This window comes from Bufo bufo, chromosome 8 (assembly GCF_905171765.1).
Source record: "Bufo bufo chromosome 8, aBufBuf1.1, whole genome shotgun sequence".
NCBI lineage: Eukaryota > Metazoa > Chordata > Amphibia > Anura > Bufonidae > Bufo > Bufo bufo.
This window is the reverse complement of record NC_053396.1, coordinates 34,296,587-34,318,948: the sequence shown is the minus strand read 5'-3', so window position 1 is coordinate 34,318,948 and position 22,362 is coordinate 34,296,587. Positions and strand designations below refer to the sequence as shown.

The 22,362-nt window shown below is 42.8% G+C and overlaps 1 protein-coding gene across 1 annotated transcript in view; it reads left to right on the top strand.

Moving 5' to 3' along the window:
- The window catches only part of ADGRD2 (adhesion G protein-coupled receptor D2), a 388,936-nt gene that overhangs the window by 66,998 nt on the left and 299,576 nt on the right, over positions 1 to 22,362 (top strand). Inside the window, exons 11-13 of the mRNA XM_040406278.1 lie at positions 8,988 to 9,100; positions 9,172 to 9,185; positions 11,942 to 11,985. Coding sequence (XP_040262212.1) covers positions 8,988 to 9,100; positions 9,172 to 9,185; positions 11,942 to 11,985 — 171 coding nt within the window. The remainder of the gene's footprint in view (positions 1 to 8,987; positions 9,101 to 9,171; positions 9,186 to 11,941; positions 11,986 to 22,362) is intronic.

Below are 22,362 nucleotides of genomic sequence, written 5' to 3'. Positions count from 1 at the left end.
TGATGGGTAAGGGTAGCATGGTTCTACACCAACCCCCCTGCAGCTCCAAGCGCTGAGATTGGCCGATCAATGAAGACCGGCACATCGCAGCACAGGAAGCTGTCACAGGCATCGGGGCGGGTCAGGGGGAGGTGGCCGGTGCTGAACTGGTCAGCACCGGTCACCTCCAAGGTGAGGCAGGGGACACTCGTGTTTTGGGTCCCCTGCCAGCGCTGCGATTGGCTGGAACAACGCTCTAGCTAATGGCAGCGCTATAGCTGCACAGGAAAGGGCAGAACTTCCCTGCATGCAGCCATTCTAGCTGGTGACTGCATGCAGAGAGGTTCTGTGCCTTTCTGTGCTGCTTGTGGCTTGCTGGGACTTATGGTGCACACCACTGTGATTTTAACCCTTTGCTGCTGAAAGAAGAAAAGAAGAAGAACATCTGGAATTGCTGCACTGATTTTTTTTTTTTTCATTTGCAGCTGTCCCAGATCCCTAAACCACCCTCCGTCCCTGTCCCTTACCACCCCCCTCCCTCCCCCCGTCCTTTTTTTATGGACGCCATTTGGTCCGTGCGCTTTTTTCAACAAGCAGAAATTGTAGTTAGTTTTTTTTATATATATACACTACAGACCAAAAGTTTGGACACACCTTCTCATTCAAAGAGTTTTCTTTATTTTCATGACTATGAAAATTGTAGATTCACACTTAAGGCATCAAAACTATGAATTAACACATGTGGAATTATATACATAACAAACAAGTGTGAAACAACTGAAAATATGTCATATTCTAGGTTCTTCAAAGTAGCCACCTTTTGCTTTGATTACTGCTTTGCACACTCTTGGCATTATCTTGATGAGCTTCAAGAGGTAGTCCCCTGAAATGGTTTTCACTTCACAGGTGTGCCCTGTCAGGTTTAATAAGTGGGATTTCTTGCCTTATAAATGGAGTTGGGACCATCAGTTGCGTTGAGGAGAAGTCAGGTGGATACACAGCTGATAGTCCTACTGAATAGACTGTTAGAATTTGTATTATGGCAAGAAAAAAGCAGCTAAGTAAAGAAAAACGAGTGGCCATCATTACTTTAGGAAATGAAGGTCAGTCAGTCAGCCGAAAAATTGGGAAAACTTTAAAAGTAAGGGCTATTTGACCATGAAGGAGAGTGATGGGGTGCTGCGCCAGATGACCTGGCCTCCACAGTCACCGGACCTGAACCCAATCGAGATGGTTTGGGGTGAGCTGGACCGCAGAGTGAAGGCAAAAGGGCCAACAAGTGCTAAGCATCTCTGGGAACTCCTTCAAGACTGTTGGAAGACTATTTCAGGGGACTACCTCTTGAAGCTCATGAAGAGAATGCCAAGAGTGTGCAAAGCAGTAATCAAAGCAAAAGGTGGCTACTTTGAAGAACCTAGAATATGACATATTTTCAGTTGTTTCACACTTGTTTGTTATGTATATAATTCCACATGTGTTAATTCATAGTTTTGATGCCTTCATAGTCATGAAAATAAATAAAACTCTTTGAATGAGAAGGTGTGTCCAAACTTTTGGTCTGTACTGTGTATATATATATATATATATATATGTTTATTTATTTTATTGTAAACTAGCAGGCAGATACATATGGCAAATGCTTTGGTAGACTCCCAGTTGCCAGAGCAACCCGTCAGCACCCCAACCATAGGGTGACCACAGGAGCGCCTCTGCTCTCTAACGAGGTTTAAAGGGGTTGTGTCACTTCAGCAAGTGGCATTTATCATATAGAGAAAGTTAATAAAAGGCACTTACTAATGTATTGTGATTGTCCGTATTGCTTTCTTTTCTGCATAGATTCATTTTTCCATCACATTATATACTGCTTGTTTCCATGGTTATAGACCACCCTGAAATCCATCAGTGGTGGTTGTGCTTGCACATTATAGGAAAAAGCATCAGCCTCTCTGGTGGCTGGGTGTCACGGAGGGTGAGGGAAGGGAAGCAAACCAAACACAACAAAATTAAACAAAACAGCAGGCTAGGCCCCACAGCTAGGGAACAGGGAAAGGTCACCTCCTGAGAATCCCTGAGCCTTTCCCTGACTGCTACCAACGTGAACAAATCTCGATGGTAGAAGTGTTCATGCACTCGAACCTAAGCCCTGCTGTAACTGATACAAACCCTGAGCAAGGGAGCAGGCGAAAAGACAACTGGTTCCTTGCACAAGATGAAGGAACCCGCATCCACCTAAGGCCTAGCCAGTACAAACCACAGATGGGAAGGAAGGAGGACTTAACTGAAGACAAACTGGGAGCAGGAGATCCACAAAACACCAGCAGAGAACTCCTGGAGAAACTATAAATCGCAAGGGCTATAGTGAGAGGCAGGAAAAAATAGCATCACTAACAAACTAATGAGCAGAACCTGTGAGGGGGTGGGATCCTGCCCAAAGCCACAACAAAGCAATCTGTCAGATTCACGTGCAGCAAGTCTGACAGATCTTCTCAGATCACTCACAGGGCAGGGCGTGACAGTATCCCCCCCTCTACGGGTGACCTCTGGGCACCCAGGACCAACTTTATCCGGGTGTGCCCTGTCTAAGGCGTTCACAAGGCGGCTAGCATTGACATCGGTAGCCGGAAATTAAATTCTTTCCTCAGGACCGTATCCCCTCCAATGCACCAGGTACGGAAGGGAACCCAGAAGAACATGTGAGTTGAGTATTCTGGAGATGTGAAACTCCAGATTGCCATCTACCAAGACAAGAGGAGGAGGCAAAGTAGATGGTTCAGCAGGTTCAACATACTTTTTCAACAAGGACCTGTGAAACACATTATGGATTTTCCAGGCCTGCAGAAGTTCCAGACGAAACGCCACCGGATTAATAATAGTCGAGATTTTGTAAGGACCAATAAATATTGGGCCCAACTTCCAAGAGGGTACTTTCAACTTAGTGGACAACTACATCAAATCACCCACACACAGGTCTGGACCAGTCATACGTCTCTTGTCAGCCATCTGTTTATATCTTTCACCCATCTTTTTCAAATTACCCTGAATCTTATCAGATAGAAGACAAAGAAGATAATCTCTCCTCTTCAGGTATACCAGAAGATTCAGTCCCAGAAAAAGTATCAAACTGAGGGTGAAAACCATATGCGCCAAAAAATGGTGACTTATCAGTTGACTCCTGTCTATGGTTAGTCAAGGCAAACTCAGCCAAGGACAAAAACGAGGACCATTCTTCCTGATTCTCAGTGACAAAACACCTCAAATAAGTCTCCAGGTTCTAGTTAGTTAGCTCAGTTTGTCCATTCGACTGAGGATGGAAAGCCGAAGAGAAAGACAACTAAATACCCAGACGAGTACAAAACACCTTCCAAAACCTGGAAACAAATTGCGTCCCCCTATCAGACACCACATCAAAGGGGATGCCGTGTAATTTCACGATGTTATCAATAAACACCTGAGCAAGAGTTTTAGCATTGGGCAAACCTGATAATGGTACAAAGTGAGCCATCTTACTGAAGCGGTCCACCATCACCAAAATCAGTTTTCCCAGAGGAACTTGGTAAATCAGTGATGAAGTCCATGGACAAATGCTTCCAAGGACGAGATGGAATAGACAGCGGAAGAAGAGATCCTGATGGCCGAGTGTAAGCTACCTTAGCGCGTGCACAGGTCTCACAAGCTGCTACATAGCCCTCAACACATTTATGCAAACCTGGCCACCAGAATCTCCGGGAAATAAGATCCACCGTGGATCTACTCCCAGGGTGTCCCACAAGGACAATATCATGAGGTTCCTTGAACACCTTGTGTTGCAGTTCTGAAGGAACAAACAACTTCCCTGGAGGACAGGAATCAGGTGCCTCACCTTGAACCCCCAACACTTCCGCCTCCAGCTCGGGATAAAGAGCGGATACCACCACCCCATCAGCCAAAATCGGAGCAGGATCCTCTGAATCTCCCTCCCAGGAAAGCTACGTGACAAAGCATACACTTTGACATTTTTGATCCCAGGACGATAAGTGACCACAAAATTAAACCTGGCAAAGAACAATGACCATCTGGCCTGCCTAGGGTTCAGACGCTTTGCTAATTGCAGGTAAGCCAGATTCTTATAGTCAGTAATTACTGTAATCGGATGAATCGCTCCTTCTAGCCAATGACGCCATTCCTCAAAGGCCAATTTGATGGCCAACAACTCCCTATTCCCAACATCATAATTTTTTTGGGCAGCAGAGAGTTTCTTAGAGAAAAAAGCACATGGACACCATTTGCTAGGAGAGGGACCCTGCGACAAAACTGCTCCGACTCCCACTTCTGACGCGTCAACCTCCACAATAAAGGGTTGAGACACACCGAGTTGCATCAGAATGGGAGTGGAAGCAAAACATTCCTTAATTGCAGAAAAAGCCTGTAATGCCTCTTCCGTCCAGACAGAGAAGTCAGCGCCCTTCCTAGTCATATCGGTCAAAGGTTTGATAATAGTGTAATAATTCAGGATAAACTTCCTGTAGTAATTAGTAAATCCTAAAAACCGCATCAGCGCTTTCTGATTCTCCTGCCGGTCCCATTCTAGTACAGCACGGACCTTTTTGGGATCCATGCGAAAACCTGAAGCAGAAAGTAAGTAACCCAGAAACTGCAGTTCCTGAACATCAAACACGCATTTTTCCAACTTAGCATACAATTTATTCTCCCGAAGGACCAATAATACTTGTCTTGAATGATCCTGATGAGTCTCCATATCGGGGGAGTAAATCAGTATGTCATCGAGGTAAACAATGATAAACCTACCCACCAAATGATGAAAAATTTAATTGATAAAGTGCTGGAAGACTGCCGGGGCATTAGTTAAACCAAATGGCATAACCAGGTTTTCGAAGGGACCCTCAGGGGTATTGAAGGCCGTCTTTCATTCATCCCCTTCCCTGATTCTTATCAGATTATAAGCTCCTCTTAAATCCAACTTAGAAAACACCTTGGCACCAACAATCTAATCAAATAGATCCGGAATCAAGGGAATATGTGTCACGGGCGATAATGAGATTCAGTTCACGGAAATCTAGGCACGGTCTAAGGGACCTGTCTTTATTTTTACAAAAAAGAAGCCCACTGTCATAGGTGATTTAATTTTAGATGGTCTAATATGTCCTTTTGTTAAACCTTCTGCAATATACTCCCGCATAGCTACTCTTTCGGATTGGGAAAGATTATATAACCAAGATTTTGGCAATTTTGCTCCAGGAATAAGATTGATCGGACAATCATACTCTCGGTGGGGGGGCAACTCCTGATCTCCACCCTCCGAGAATACATCCGAAAAATCTAAAAGAAATGGAGGTAACACCTTAGTGGATACCCCAGAAATAGATGAGCCAAGACAGTTGTCCATACAAAAATCACTCCAATTACTGATTTGTCTAGTTTGCCAGTCAATGGTCGGATTATGTTTGGTCAACCATGGTAAACCCAGAACCAGCGGAGCAGGCAAACCTTTAAGAACAAAACAAGAAATGGATTCAACATGAGAATCACCCACCCTCAATTGAATATCCTGCACAATATGAGTTAGACTTTTTTGTGAGAGAGGAGTGGAATCTATAGCAAACACTGATATCTCTGCTAGTTCTAAGACCATGACTCTGAACAAATTGTTAATCAACAAGATTAACAAATACTTCTAATTCAATATTTTCAGAGTCTAGCACTACCATGGCAGGCAGGAGGAATCGGGTACTGCAGGTAGAATACAAATATACCTGTTCTGACTTTTCATTCACGCTACAAAGAGTAAGGGAACATATTTTTTTTTTTAAAAAGAACCCTCCTTTTTCTTTTTGTTACCACTTTGATGCTTAATAAAAGGACACACATTAACAAAATGTCCTTCTTTACCACAGAAATAACAGTCTTCTCTGTATTTTAGAGTTCCTATTACCAAGGCAAGAAGAGACCTGACCTAACTGCATAGGTTCCTCTCCAGTCCCAGGTTGAAGTGTCACTGTACACCGAGGGACAGATTCCCCAAATAACAGTGCCTCCTGCCTGAGGGGAACCTTGCACCTCTCCCTCAGATGTCTATCAATCCTTACGGCTAGAGCCATGACCGCCTCCAACGAATCGGGATTTCCATGAAACGCAAGGGCGTCTTTTAGTTTCTCAGACAGCCCCTGACAGAACTGACTAGGGAGTGCAGGGTCATTCCACTCGAGTCAGTCACCCATTTTCTAAATTCAGCATAATATGACTCAGCAGTATGTTCTCCCTGACACAAGCTACGCAGCTTAGATTCGGCCAGAGAGACCTGGTCCGGGTCATCATAAATCAGGCCCAGGGCTCTGAAAAACTCGTCCACCGATCGGAGGGACAGCAAACCGATCGGCAGAGAAAAAGCCCAGGACTGAGCATCACCTTTTAGCAGAGAAATGATAATCCCCACTTTTTGATTTTCGTCTCCAGATGAAATCGGATGTAGACGAAAATATAATTTACATGACTCTCTGAACCGAACAAAGTTATCACTTCCCCCGAAAACCTATCTGGGAGAGCGACCTTTGGTTCAAGGCTGACACAGTGCAACTGAATTACAGAGGTCTGCTACCTCCCAAGATAATTCCTGCATGCGATCAACCAGCTTCCATTTTGCACGGAGCAAGGGAAAAAAAAATTACGGTATGGGCGGTTTATAATGTCACGGAGCGTGAGAGAGGGGAAGTAAACCAAACACAACAAAATTAAACAAAACAGAAGGCTAGGCCCCACAGCTAGGGAACAGGGAAAGGTCACCTCCTGACAATCCCTGAGCCTTTCCCTGACTGCTACCAACATGAACAAATCTTGATGGTAGAAGTGTTCATGCACTCGAACCTAAGCCCTGCTGCAACTGATACAAACCCCCAGCTAGGGAGCAGGCGAAAAGACAACCGGTTCCTTGCACAAGATGAAGGAACCTGTGTCTACCTAAGGCCTAAGGAGGACTTAACTGAAGATGAACTGGGAGCAGGAGATCCACAAAACACCAGCAGAGAACTCCAGGAGAAACTATAAACCGCAAGGGCTATAGTGAGAGGCAGGAATAAATAGCATCACTAACAAACTAATAAGCAGAACCTGTGAGGGGGTGGGATCCTGCCCAAAGCCACAACAAATTAATCTGTCAGATAGATTCACGTGCAGCAAGTCTGACAGATCTTCTTAGATCACTCACAGGGCAGGGCGTGACACTGGGACTGTGGAAGCACACATAGACTGGTGTTTTTTCCTATAGTGTGCAAGCACAACCACCACTGATGGATTGCCGGGTGGTCGTAACCATGGCAACGAGCAGTGTATAATGTGATCAAAAAATGAATCAAGTCAGCAAAGGAAGCAATATGGATACTAACAATACATTTGTAAGTGCCTTGTATTAATTTTCTGTACATGATAAATGCCACTTGTTGAAGTTACACAACCCATTTAAGTGGCTGGGATCTCAGTTATTACCATTAATGGCTTTTTAGTTACAGCTGGCAGTTGCTGGTAATGATGCTCTTATTATCTCAAGAAGGTACTAAGAGGCATAGTACCTTATGGGGCAGGAAGGGGCTAAACAAGCAGTTGATGCAGAAAAATACACCTGGTGTGTCAAAGAAAAGCCAATTTTTAAATACTATATGTTATTAGGTAGGTATTTAACAGGAGGAATATCCTAGTACGATGTTATAGCTGCCATGTCGGTCATTTTGTTTTTTTTGCTCATGTGTAGGAACAGAGATAATGAATATTTTTATAATCTTAGTTTATTTAGAAAAATCTTACATTCATACTAGAAAATTTGTCCAGAAATGTTCCTTAGCATCGCTCTCTTAAATGAGCGTAACTGAGGCATGTCCGTCTTTCTAATACAGTACAGTGCAGTACTGACTAGGAAGACGCGCTGGGCCTGGAGCTGCTGCCCTCGCTGCTCCCTCACATAGTGTACAGTATATTAATAGGTATACCCTAAATATATATATTTATCTTCATTGCTATTTCTCACTGATGGCCAGTGCTGTCAGCAGTAAGTCCTTCTGCTGCATTCCCGGTGCGCTGAATAACTAACTAACCGCCGGGACATACATACGGATGGAGTAGAGTTAACACTCCTGTTTTCTGAGATTTCTGAGTTGTGTTATCTAATCTAAGCAAACACCTTCAATTGCTTTTCAATGGCTTTTGTCTCAAGATAACGCGATAAATTAAAAAATTTGAGTTAAGAACTGGAGTGCTAACCCTGCTCCATCTGTATCAGCGAGCAGTAAGTGCCCGCTATTGTCAATGCTATGAGGCAGGGGGATGCTGTTCTACAGTATATAAGGACAGTTGTATACTAAATAGTTACATGTCCATTGTCACCCCCATTCCTCCGCTATGTACCCACAAACTAGTACTGAAATACATCGAGAGGACTTCTGAGTGCACACTCAGGAGTCCTCTTTATTATATGTGCATGCTCAGAAGTCCTTACAATGTATTCCATCACCAGTTTTTGGGTGCGCAGTGGTTGAACAGGAGTGAGTATGGACATGTAACTTAGCATTCAGGACCTTCTTGATGGACAGGGTGATGTTCCTGCATAGCCAACTCGCCTGGTCCTGTCAATCAAGAAGGAGGGGCTGTCAGAGGAAACAGGAGGAGCAAGGGTGCACAGAGGGGCTTGGACCTGCCCTTGGTGCACTTATCTGCTCATTTAAATATGTATTAAATGTTCTATTACACATTATGTTATTACATTCAGCTGAACTAGGCCAACATGGCGTTGTGCCTAGTTTATCAGTGAGTTTCCTTCTGACAGATTTATTTTAAAGTCCCTGTAAGTACTGTTTAGCCAGTCATGTTACGTAGGTGACCTTACTTACATGACTACTAAATAGTTGCCCTCTGTCCTGCCTGGGACCATCTTAGATGACAGATCATTGTCAATGGCCAAGTTTAAAGAATTGTCCATCCTGTATGTATCTACAATTTTTATGATTTGTTCTCTTGTTTTGCTCTAGGCATGCGGGCACTTACCTTGGATCCTCTGTTATATCGTCAACAGTATTAGCCGGGGGCAAAGAAATAAGCACGTCTGTTCAGTACTATTTGTGGCACAATGAGATACTTGTGAGTATTAGAAGTCAAACACTTTCTGGCATACACATGTCTATAATAATGTACATACAGTGGTCCATGCACTAGATGACCCAAAGTATGTGGACACCTGACCATCACACGTGTATGGTGGAAATCCTATTACAAAATCATGCATGTTGATGTAGAGTTGTGCCCCTTTTTCGGCTATGACATTCTCTACTGTTATGAAAAAGTGTTCCACAACACTTTGCTGTGTGTCTGTGGACATTTGTGTTCAGTTTGTGGGGTCAGGTATGTATGTTAACTAAGAAGATCTGGCTCACAAAACAGAGTTCAATTTAATGAATTTGTGTAGGTAGCATTCTCTTTAAACCCAGATTCATCCATCAGACCATCAGAGAGTGAAACCTGGTTTATCATTCTAGAGGACACATTTTCACTAGTGTTGGGTGCGAATATTAGAATCGCAAATTTTAATCGTGAATATCTCCACTTCGAGAATTCGCAAAGATTTTGAATATGGTGCTATATATTCGTATTCGCGAATAAACTAGATATTTTTTCATCTGAACCCATGATCCCTCCCTGCTTCTTGCTTGTGGGCCAATGAGAAGGCTGCAATGTCTTTCAGCTTAGCAACATCCCTAGCAACCAATAGGAAAGCTGCCTACCCCTTACTATATAAGAACCTCCCCAGCAGCCATTTTCTGCAGTATTTTGCAGATCTGAGAGAGAGAGCAGTGTTATTGCTGTGCTCTCAGCTTTCCTGTGTCATTACATTAGATAGTTAGTTAGCGTATATATATAATACAGATAGTTAGTGGGGGATAGTCAGTGTAGGTTATATCCTGATATCGTGCAGCTGATAGGTTCTGCTGTCCATACATACATGCTACAGACATAGGCTCATGCACACGGCCGTTGTTCTGGTCCGCATCCGAGCCGCAGTTTTGGCGGCTCAGATGCGGACCCATTCACTTCAATGGGGCAGCAAAAGATGCGGACAGCACTCCGTGTGCTGTCCGCATCCGTTGCTCCTTTCCGTGGTCCGCCAAAAATATATAACCTGTCTTATTCTTGTTGCGTATAAGAATAGGCAGTTATATTAAAGGCTGTCTGTGCCATTCCACAAATTGCAGAACGCACACGGACGCCATCCCTGTTTTGCGGATCCGCGGTTTGCATATTACATTGCTGATTTTCGCAATCAAGAACATAATGGCAAATTCTCGAATTTATGACACATTTTCGCCCAAATATTCGCGAAATATCGCAATTTTGAATATTGCCCTTGCCGCTCATTACTAATTTTCACTACTCGAGAGTCCAGTGATGATGGGCTTTACACCATTCCAGCCATTGCTTGACATTCAGCACGGTGACCTTGTATGTGGGTACTCAACCATGGAAATCCATGTCATAAACTCCCAGGTGAAATATATATCTTGGTTCAAAGCAATTAAGTGACACATTTCTGTTGCTGTTTGGGGTGGCCTTAAAGGGTTTCTACCACCAGAAATACTGTTATGTAGCTGACTGATATAGCGATGCGCCAATGTCAGCACTACATAATAGTATGTTTCTAACATTAGTCCCTGCAGCCGTTTTTGTTAAAAAAGCACTTTTATAATATGCTAATGATCCTGTAGGTGCTATGTGGGCGTAAAATCAGCACCTAGAGGCTCCGTCCACTCACCCATTATCCCGCCCAGGTCCCCTGTTCTGCCCGCCCAGCTCCTCTTGATTGATGCCACTGTTCCCTGCATCGTTGGCGAAATCCCGCTCCTGCTCCGTTCACTTCTGTCTTTGGCACAGGTGCAGTGAGTGAAGGCCGCTCTCCTGATGCCGGCTTCCTCACTGTGACGTAGTCGGCACAGGCGCAGTGAGGAATCCGGCACCAGGATCGCATCATTCACTCACTGCGCCTGCACCGAAGACAGAAGTGAACGGCGCAGGCGCGGGATTTTGCCAACGATGCAGGGAACAATGGCATCAATCAAGAGGAGCGGGGCGGGCACAACACTGGACCTGGGCGGGATAAAGCGTGAGTAGGCGGAGCCTCTAGGTGCTGATTTTACGCCCTAATAACACCTACAGGCTCATTAGCATATTATAAAAGTGCTTTTTTTTTTTACAAAAACGGCTGCAGGGACTAATGTTAGAAACATACTGTTATGTAGTGCTGACATTGGCGCATCGCTGTATCAGTCAGCTAGATAACAGTATTTCTGGTGGTAGAAACCCTTTAAAGGGCTTTTCCAGGCACTACGGGGCTCTACACACACCTTTACTAATCATATCTTGCCTGTGGAACAAAGTTGTTAATATGCTTATGCTTACCATCTCAATGTTACGTGAGTCGGCCACTTGGGCACCTGGTTACATGACACTCCTCTTCTTAAAATCCTGTTTGTGTCTGATTGGAACTCAATAATAACACAGTATGCTTCAAAATGATAATGAATATTAAGACATTCATTACAGATCTAAATTGCCTGAGAAAAACGGAAGTATTTTTCCATGTTACCACCAGGGGTAGACACAGGTAGCAGAATGCCCCTGTGCAATTAATAGTATATTAACCTTTACTCTCTAATAGCTCATCGTAAATCAACCCTCATCGTTCTCAAAATCTATCAATAATTATGAGCCATGAAATTCATTAGTTCCATCTTTTATATGCCATCCAATACAGTAAGAAGTTGCCTTTAAGGCATTGGGCCTCTTCACCTACTGGGCCCCTGGTTGCCAAGATTTATGCAATGCATAGGCATATTGCTTCTCTATCTGTATAAATTGCATTTCCCATGACTTTTTTAAATTCAATGTTACATTGACTAATTATTGCCATGTTTAATAGGATGGAATAAAGAAGCTTGGCACCAGCCCTGTCTGTGTTTTTTGGGATTTCAGCCTTGGGTAAGTGTTTTAACTGTTACATGTTACTGCTACAATAAAAAGGGTTTATACTGTATGTGTGTGTTAATCATATTAAATTAAATAAGATTGCAAAGGTTGGTAACATTTCGTAATGCGGCCAGTAGATGGCAGAGTTTCCTCACTCCTCTTATGCTACTTTCATACTAGCGTTTTGCTGCATCTGGCAATGCTTCAGCAAAAACGCTTCCGTTACTGATAATACAACCATCTGCATCCGTTATGAACGGATCCGGTTGTATTATAATAACATAGTAACATAATAACATAGTATATAAGGCCAAAAAAAGACATTTGTCCATCCAGTTCTTGAGCCACTTATTAACCTCCCTAATCTCCCGCTGCCTTTCTTGTGTGGTTTGTGGTACCGGTAGTATTTTGGAAAACACTACCTTTTGAGGTCCTTTCCCTAAGCTTGTGACCTAAATCCCTAAAATCATTTTTAAGGACGCTCCACCTACCTCTAACTTTGTCATTGGTTCCGATATGGACCATGACCGCTGGATCTTCTCCAGCCCCTCCCAGTAATCTGTCAACCCGATCCGCGAACTTGAGCGCCAGGAAGACAACACACCGTTAGACGATCCCGGTCTTTGTGACAGATCGCCATATCTGTACCCCTAATAATTGAGTCTCCTACTACCAGCACCTGTCTGGCCTGCCCTAGTCTCCTGGTCCCCTGCTTACTGGAGCTGACATTCCCCTGACTCCCTGAATATCAAGTCACGTAATCTAAAGTCACACACTTAATACAAACACGCGAACACTCACACACTTGCATTATTTGTCTGCTTGTATAAATGCAGCTCTCAAACCAGACTGCTTTTTTTCCTCTGCCAAGACGGATCCGTCATGAACTCCATTAAAAGCAAATGGAGGACGGATAAGTTTTCTATTGTGGCAGATTGTGGCAGAGAAAACGGATCCGTCCCCATTGACAGGACGGAAAGCAAACTACAACATGTTGCGGTTTTCTCTCCGGTATGGGAACGCAACTAAACGGAACGGAATACATTTTGGTGCATTCCGTTCTGTTCAGTTCAGTTTTGTCCCCATTGACAATGAATGGGGACAAAACCGAAGCGTTTTTATCTGGTATTGATCCCCTATGACGGATCTCAATACCAGAAAACTAAAACGCTAGTGTGAAAGTAGCCTTAGTCCCCATCTACTGCACAAATAACTGCACAAATAACCAATCTGATGCTAAACAGCAATAGGTTATAGAACAGTACGCTATGTTACCAGCCTTCTTTTCAGTGTGTTTGTCAGTTTATAAATATGAGGCCTTTCAGTTTCATACACAAAACACATAGCACATAACTTTGTATAAAAGCATTAAAGTCTACATACAACTGCAGCAATCTGTCTATCTAACCACTGTACCTATCTATATTATCGATATGTGTATGTTTATGTGTTTCTGTGTACATAATAATATATTGCATAAAATATAATAGCAACAGGCACTAGGGGCAGACAGAATGGGAGATGAGCGAATTTCTATATATTTTTTTTTTTCAGAGCCAATTGTAATGAATTGGTCAGAAAGTTCGAATCTGAATGTAATCTACCCATGTTGAAAGTGATCCAATTACACTGTTATACAAGCTGTACACTGACTACTTTACATTGTATCAAAGTGTCATATCTGCAATGTTGTCCTCTGAAAAGATATAATAAAATATTTACAAAAATGTGAGAGGTGTACTAATTTTAGTGCACATGTTGGTTGGTAGGGTGGATTGGAAAGTATCAGACTACAGTATTGCTGATTCCAAAAGACACCCTGCCACTAGAACTCCTTTATATTTAGGAGTATATGATTGTAAATCCTCAATAGTTGTAAAAGGATCCTTATGACACCACACATCACAGGGCTGTAGACCCCTTGGACAATATAGTGTTAACTCCCACACGGGGATATTGGACCCCTAATCTGCTCACTATCAGAACAAACTCCTTTATATTTAGGAGCAATTAGTCAAGATGAACAAATAGTGCGGTAATCCAAAGAAATATCAATAGCACAATGCATGCAAGGCTGTAAACCCCGCAAACATGAGCTATAACGGATATCGCACTAGGAGGATTTATCTTATTAGGCTCAAGGTATAAAAGCCAAGATCAGTCAGCATATATATACACTGCGTGCAGAATTATTAGGCAAATGAGTATTTTGACCACATCATCCTCTTTATGCATGTTGTCTTACTCCAAGCTGTATAGGCTCGAAAGCCTACTACCAATTAAGCATATTAGGTGATGTGCATCTCTGTAATGAGAAGGGGTGTGGTCTAATGACATCAACACCCTATATCAGGTGTGCATAATTATTAGGCAACTTCCTTTGGCAAAATGGGTCAAAAGAAGGACTTGACAGGCTCAGAAAAGTCAAAAATAGTGAGATATCTTGCAGAGGGATGCAGCACTCTTAAAATTGCAAAGCTTCTGAAGCGTGATCATCGAACAATCAAGCGTTTCATTCAAAATAGTCAACAGGGTCGCAAGAAGCGTGTGGAAAAACCAAGGCGCAAAATAACTGCCCATGAACTGAGAAAAGTCAAGCGTGCAGCTGCCAAGATGCCACTTGCCACCAGTTTGGCCATATTTCAGAGCTGCAACATCACTGGAGTGCCCAAAAGCACAAGGTGTGCAATACTCAGAGACATGGCCAAGGTAAGAAAGGCTAAAAGACGACCACCACTGAACAAGACACACAAGCTGAAACGTCAAGACTGGGCCAAGAAATATCTCAAGACTGATTTTTCTAAGGTTTTATGGACTGATGAAATGAGAGTGAGTCTTGATGGGCCAGATGGATGGGCCCGTGGCTGGATTGGTAAAGGGCAGAGAGCTCCAGTCCGACTCAGACGCCAGCAAGGTGGAGGTGGAGTACTGGTTTGGGCTGGTATCATCAAAGATGAGCTTGTGGGGCCTTTTCGGGTTGAGGATAGAGTCAAGCTCAACTCCCAGTCCTACTGCCAGTTTCTGGAAGACACCTTCTTCAAGCAGTGGTACAGGAAGAAGTCTGCATCCTTCAAGAAAAACATGATTTTCATGCAGGACAATGCTCCATCACACGCGTCCAAGTACTCCACAGCGTGGCTGGCAAGAAAGGGTATAAAAGAAGAAAATCTAATGACATGGCCTCCTTGTTCACCTGATCTGAACCCCATTGAGAACCTGTGGTCCATCATCAAATGTGAGATTTACAAGGAGGGAAAACAGTACACCTCTCTGAACAGTGTCTGGGAGGCTGTGGTTGCTGCTGCACGCAATGTTGATGGTGAACAGATCAAAACACTGACAGAATCCATGGATGGCAGGCTTTTGAGTGTCCTTGCAAAGAAAGGTGGCTATATTGGTCACTGATTTGTTTTTGTTTTGTTTTTGAATGTCAGAAATGTATATTTGTGAATGTTGAGATGTTATATTGGTTTCACTGGTAAAAATAAATAATTGAAATGGGTATATATTTGTTTTTTGTTAAGTTGCCTAATAATTATGCACAGTAATAGTCACCTGCACACACAGATATCCCCCTAAAATAGCTAAAACTAAAAACAAACTAAAAACTACTTCCAAAAATATTCAGCTTTGATATTAATGAGTTTTTTGGGTTCATTGAGAACATGGTTGTTGTTCAATAATAAAATTAATCCTCAAAAATACAACTTGCCTAATAATTCTGCACTCCCTGTAATACGCTGCAGTGAATTGGGTTTGCTCGACGCGTTTCCCTAACCAACTGGATGTCGGTATATTCATCAGGAGCATTTGCCCAAGTCCTTCACTTGGGCAAATGCTCCTAATGAATATACCGACATCCAGTTGAATAGCCCAGACGAAAGTGATAAGTGTTGCTATTAAGAACCAAATAAAAATACAATAAAAATAGCGTACAAAAAGTGCTGGACTGTCCTGGATAAAAATCTATTGTGGTATTTTGTCCAATCAGATCTGATTGAGTATCAACTCTAAAGAAAGGAATCTTTTTTGTGTCAAGCAGCAAGAGTTTGATGTTGAAATAATAGGGACTAAGTTTTGTTCCCTTAAAGTATATAGTTGTTGTGGACTATTGTTCCATCAGAATGATCTTATAACAATTCATTTGAAAATCTTGGTAAGTGACATATTCTAATAAAGAATACTAAGGTGACATTGCAGGTATATAAGAATGCTCAATTCAATCGCTATTTAATAGTACGTTACCACTCTTCAGCAGTGGTTTGTTGTCTTGTACTAGCAATGTTTTGCAGTCCTGGCTCGGGTGGCGAATCGCGCTCCCCTCCGACATACCACGTGGCGTCCCACATGGTTCAGAGCGGAGTTGGTTATTGGTTGATGGTGTAGTACCAGTCTGTTCCTATGGAAATTGTAAATCAGATGAATTTTGGGAACAAGGAGAGTCTGGTAGTAGCAGGCAAGCTGTAGAAATAAGCAATGTTGGAATCTTTAGGCTACTTTCACACTACCGTTCAGAGCGGGTCCGTCTGATGTCTGCACAGACGGATCCGCTCCTATAATGCAGACTTGGGATCCGTTCAGAACGGATCCGTCTGCATTATAACTTAGAAAAATTTCTAAGTGTGAAAGTAGCCTGAGCGGATCCGTTCAGACTTTACATTGAAAGTCAATGGGGGACGGATCCGCTTGAAGATTGAGCCATACTGTGCCATACATTGTAAGTCTGGACGGATCCGCTCGCCTCCGCACGGCCAGGCGGACACCCGAACGCTGCAAGCAGCGTTCCGGTGTCCGCTTGCTGAGCGGAGCGGAGGCTGAACGCTGCCAGACTGATGCATTCTCAGCGGATCCGCGTCCACTCAGAATGCATTAGGGCTGGACGGTTGCGTTCGGGGCCGCTTGTGAGCCCCTTCAAACGGAGCTCACAGTGGACACCCGAACGCAGGTGTGAAAGTAGCCTTAGTTATATCTCGCCATATACGTCTTGTTGGCTATTGTATATCCCCAAACGTGTTTCCGAGCTCGTGCTCCTTCCTCAGTGGGTATCACAAGCCATTTAAGTCAGTGAATTTATATCTAGTCCTCAATTAGACAACCTGGGTGATGTTCAGTCCCGCCAAGTGTTGTCAAAAAGCCGGGCTGTATTATGGAAATGCTGGATTGTTCATAAAGCAATGTCACCAGTTGCTTAATATTATCTTGAGCATTGTTATAAGCTCTGATGTATGTTTATTTCAAAATAAGCAGAAATAAATAGAAAAATGGAGAAAAAAAGAATAAAATATATTGCTAAAAAACGCAAATGCGTTATCTATGCATTATGGTGCGTTTTATGTTAATACTGAATCTTCATATAATATATATATATCAACAAAGAGAACAGGTACCACAGAATACTATTATGTTTTTATGTCTAATAAATTTTTGATATTTTGGGTATTCTGTGGTACCTGTTCTCTTTGTTGATATATATTTAGGAGGTACACCCGTGCAAGCACCAGTGTGTGTCGATCCAGTTGATTGATATATATATATGGTTTTATATATAAATATATATATATATATTTTATAAATATAAACAGATATCATACATAAAATACTCTATCTAGTCTGATTTCCTAAATAAAGCCATGATAAAACCATAGAGAACAGTGAAAAACATAGATTGTCTACATTATATGTCACCTCTAATATATACATAATGTGTATTCTCTTATCCAGACTTGCTAAGGTAGTGGTCAGTGTGTATATTCAAAGATGGGGTGGGTGCCCTTTCGAGGATGGGACATCCACGTCCGGCTGTATACCAGCACCTCGATCTCCCCTCCTTGGAGGGCCCCCATCACTCCTTTCATCCTTTGAATATACACCCTGACCACTACCTTAGCAAGTCTGGATAAGAGAATACACATTATATATATATTAGAGGTGACATATAATGTAGACAATCTATGTTTTTCACTGTTCTCTATGGTTTTATCATGGCTTTATTTAGGAAATCAGACTAGATAGAGTATTTTATGTATGATATCTGTTTATATTTATAAAATATATATATATATATATATTTATATATAAAACCATATATATATATCAATCAACTGGATCGACACACACTGGTGCTTGCATCTAAAACATTATGGGCGAGGGCCAGCTGCCGCTTTGGTGACTCTAGATAACCTGGCATCCACAGATCCCCCATCCTATAACAGTGCCATCCACAGACCCCTCCCACCCCATAACAGTGCCATCCACAGACCCCCCCACCCCATAACAGTGCCATCCACAGACCCCCCCCACCCCATAACAGTGCCATCCACAGACCCCCCCCCACCCCATAACAGTGCCATCCACAGACCCCCCCCACCCCATAACAGTGCCATCCACAGACCCCTCCCCACCCCATAACAGTGCCATCCACAGACCCCCCCCCCACAACAGTGCCATCCACAGACCCCTCCCCACCCCATAACAGTCCCCTTCTCGGCGCGTGCGCACAGTGCAAGAAGAAGCCGATGCCAGCAGTCCGCAACGGCGCATCAGGCTGAGCCTGTGCGCACACGCAGGATCTCAAAGCGGGAGGAGGGGGAGGGAGGGAGAGGCGGCACTGATGAGTAGAAGGCGGCGCTGGGCACGAACGGCGATGCGTGCGGCCGGGCACCATGCATCCACAGACCTCCCCTGCTTGGGCACCTTAATTCAATGATTGACAGGTTAGTAAAACCTGTTTTTCCGCAGAATAAAGCCACAAATAGCTTTTATAAGGCCACCTTAGAAATCAGAATGCTGCCCTGGACATGAGCATATGTTTAGCTCACAGGGCTTATAGGTGGTGACAGAATCCCTTTAATCATATACATAAATATGACAATTTGGGGCAGGGTGATGAGCCCCGTCCTCCACACCATAGAGCAAAGTGTGCAGATACTGCATATGTTTGGAAAATGTCATAAAAAGTTTGTGAAAGAAAAAAAAAGAAACCTCCGTGAAATGAGAAGTGCATCTCCCTGAAATGAGTTTTTGCAGGTTGGGATGTCTGCTATTCACTGGCCTCAGTAGGATGTGTATGAAAATCCTTGTGAATTCATGCCACAATGTTGTCTGCTTGAGTGTGACAACACCACCTGCTGTACTAAATACCCTCTCTGACAACATACTAAAGGCTGGACAAAACTGTCCACCGATAGCAAACTAGGCCAGTTCTGTTTACTGTTCCAAGCTATCTTCCTTGAAGTCCATGGAGTCAGGGAAAATTGGCACAGTCAAAGTGCACAGTTCTGGTAGGACTGACCTTGTCCCATCTTATCAATCAAACTAAAATGGCTGGTGCTGCTGCAGCTTCTGCTATATTGTAGCAGAGAAGGCAGGAGGTCAGTGACTCAGCAGAGGGCAGAGATAGGCCTCTTGTTTAGATACGCGAATGGTAGGCATCTGCTCGGCGAATGCTATATATATATATATATATATATATATACAGTACAGACCAAAAGTTTGGACATACCTTCTCATTCAAAGAGTTTTCTTTATTTTCATGACTATGAAGGCATCAAAACTATGAATTAACACATGTGGAATTATATACATAACAAACAAGTGTGAAACAACTGAAAATATGTCATATTCTAGGTTCTTCAAAGTAGCCACCTTTTGCTTTGATTACTGCTTTGCACACTCTTGGCATTCTCTTGATGAGCTTCAAGAGGTAGTCCCCTGAAATGGTCTTCCAACAGTCTTGAAGGAGTTCCCAGAGATGCTTAGCACTTGTTGGGCCTTTTGCCTTCACTCTGCGGTCCAGCTCACCCCAAACCATCTCGATTGGGTTCAGGTCCGGTGACTGTGGAGGCCAGGTCATCTGGCGCAACACCCCATCACTCTCCTTCATGGTCAAATAGCCTTTACTTTCAAACTTTTCCCAATTTTTCGGCTGACTGACTGACCTTCATTTCTTAAAGTAATGATGGCCACTCATTTTTCTTTACTTAGCTGCTTTTTTCTTGCCATAATACAAATTCTAACAGTCTATTCAGTAGGACTATCAGCTGTGTATCCACCTGACTTCTCCTCAACGCAACTGATGGTCCCAACCCCATTTATAAGGCAAGAAATCCCACTTATTAAACCTGACAGGGCACACCTGTGAAGTGAAAACCATTTCAGGGGACTACCTCTTGAAGCTCATCAAGAGAATGCCAAGAGTGTGCAAAGCAGTAATCAAAGCAAAAGGTGGCTACTTTGAAGAACCTAGAATATGACATATTTTCAGTTGTTTCACACTTGTTTGTTATGTATATACCGGTAATTCCACATGTGTTAATTCATAGTTTTGATGCCTTCAGTGTGAATCTACAATTTTCATAGTCATGAAAATAAAGAAAACTCTTTGAATGAGAAGGTGTGTCCAAACTTTTGGTCTGTACTGTATATATATATTAAAAGAGAGAGAGAGATCTCAGTTAAACAATTCCCAGTACAATATGACAACAATATGACAGGTCAGGTGCACAACTCTGATAGATTTTTTTTTTAAAGACAATTTTCATAACTTGTCCAGTACAATCTACTTTGGGGGGGTCAGACACATGGCTCTAATATGATACATTAAGTTTTTGTAAGATAATTTACATTACAAAAAAAAAGTGGCATCGTCAGGATAGATCACCAATATCAGATCAGCGGGGGGGGGGGGGGGGGGGGGGGGGGGGTCTGACTCCCCTGGCGATCAGCTGTTTGAAGGTCACTGCCTCCTCCTTATTGTTTACCTGCTCGCAGTCAAACTGCAGCACTTCAATGGGTCGGCTCTGTAGTATTCACTTGAACTTCTACCATTCTGATATTGATGACCTATCCTGAGGATAGGTCATCAATATAAAAAAAAGCAGACAATCCCTTTAAAAAAAAAAACATATTACCATATACTGGACCAAACATATGTCAAAAGGAGAGTCTTGCCATCAGTTTGGGCAATAGTTTACGGGCATAGTGGAGACTAGTAAATAAATATTTCATATCATAAAAAGCTTATTGTTGGATCACTACAGTGTATTATAGTCTTCAATAAAGATTAGCATAATAGACATACATACATAAAATGGGGGTGGATTCTGATTCAGTGTCATAATTGATTCCATCACCAGCAGTGTCAAGGTCATCCTTCATAATAAGCCTCAATGGAATCAAGTGTAAAAATAGCATTTTCCAGCAGGTTTTCAGTCTGTTTGCATGCGTTATGAAGACTAGTTACTGCACTTATCTAGGCAGAACTTCCTTTGTCATTTATTTTTCCCTTTGGCGCTGAACACTTCTCTGTTTGAAGGTTTAAAAAAAAAGTAAAATCATACCTGGTCTATGGAATGTGAGTCTAAGGCCTCATGCACACGACCATTCCGTTTTTTGCGGTCTGCAAATTGCGGATCCGCAAAACACGGAAGCCGCCCGTGTGCCTTCCGCAATTTGCGAAATGGAACAGGTGGCCCATTGTAGAAATGCCTATTTTTGTCCACAAAACAGACAAGAATAGGACATGTTATATATTTTTTGCGTGGCCACGGAACGGAGCAACGGATGCGGACAGCACAGGGAGTGCTGTCTTTTGCGGCCCCATTGCAGTGAATGGGTTCGCCCCCGACCTGCAAAAACTGCTGTTCGGATGCGGACTAGAACAACGGTCGTGTGCATGAGGCCTTAGGTGAATATGAGAATTTCAAGCTACTGTATATCACAGGGGTATTTGCATTTGTTTGGTAATGTACTGTACTGTTATGTTTTACACTCCTATCTAATGTGACATACCCAGTATGCTTAAAGGGGTTGTCTCCCTTCAGCAAACTGCATTTATCATGTAGACAAAGTTAATACAAGCCACTTACTAATGTATTGTGATTGTCCATATCACCTCCTTGTTGGCTTGAATTATTTTTCCATCACATTATACACTGCTCATATCCAGAGGTTACGACCACCCTGCAATCCATCAGCGGGGTCGTGCTTGCACTCTATAGGAAAAGGCGTTGGACTTTTTGGTGGCCGGAACTGTGGTAGTTTGCATATGCTTGCGCTTTTTCCTATAGTGTGCAAGTACGGTCACTAGTACTTGATTGCAGGGTTGGCGTAACCACTAGATATGAACAGTGTGCAATGCAATGAAAAAATCAAGCCAGAAAAGAAGGCAATATGGACAATAACAATACACTAGTAAGTGCCTTATATTAACTTTGTCTACGGACGCAGTGCAGAAACAAAATTACCAGTTCTTAAATCAAAGTTCGTGTTTATTCACACATAAAGCAAAAACAAATTGTCAGTTTGCAGTCTTGGTGTTAGTTCACACACAATGGAAAGTCCACATAGCAAAAATCACCTTGTTGGCAGTTCTGCCTATAGCAGTCCATA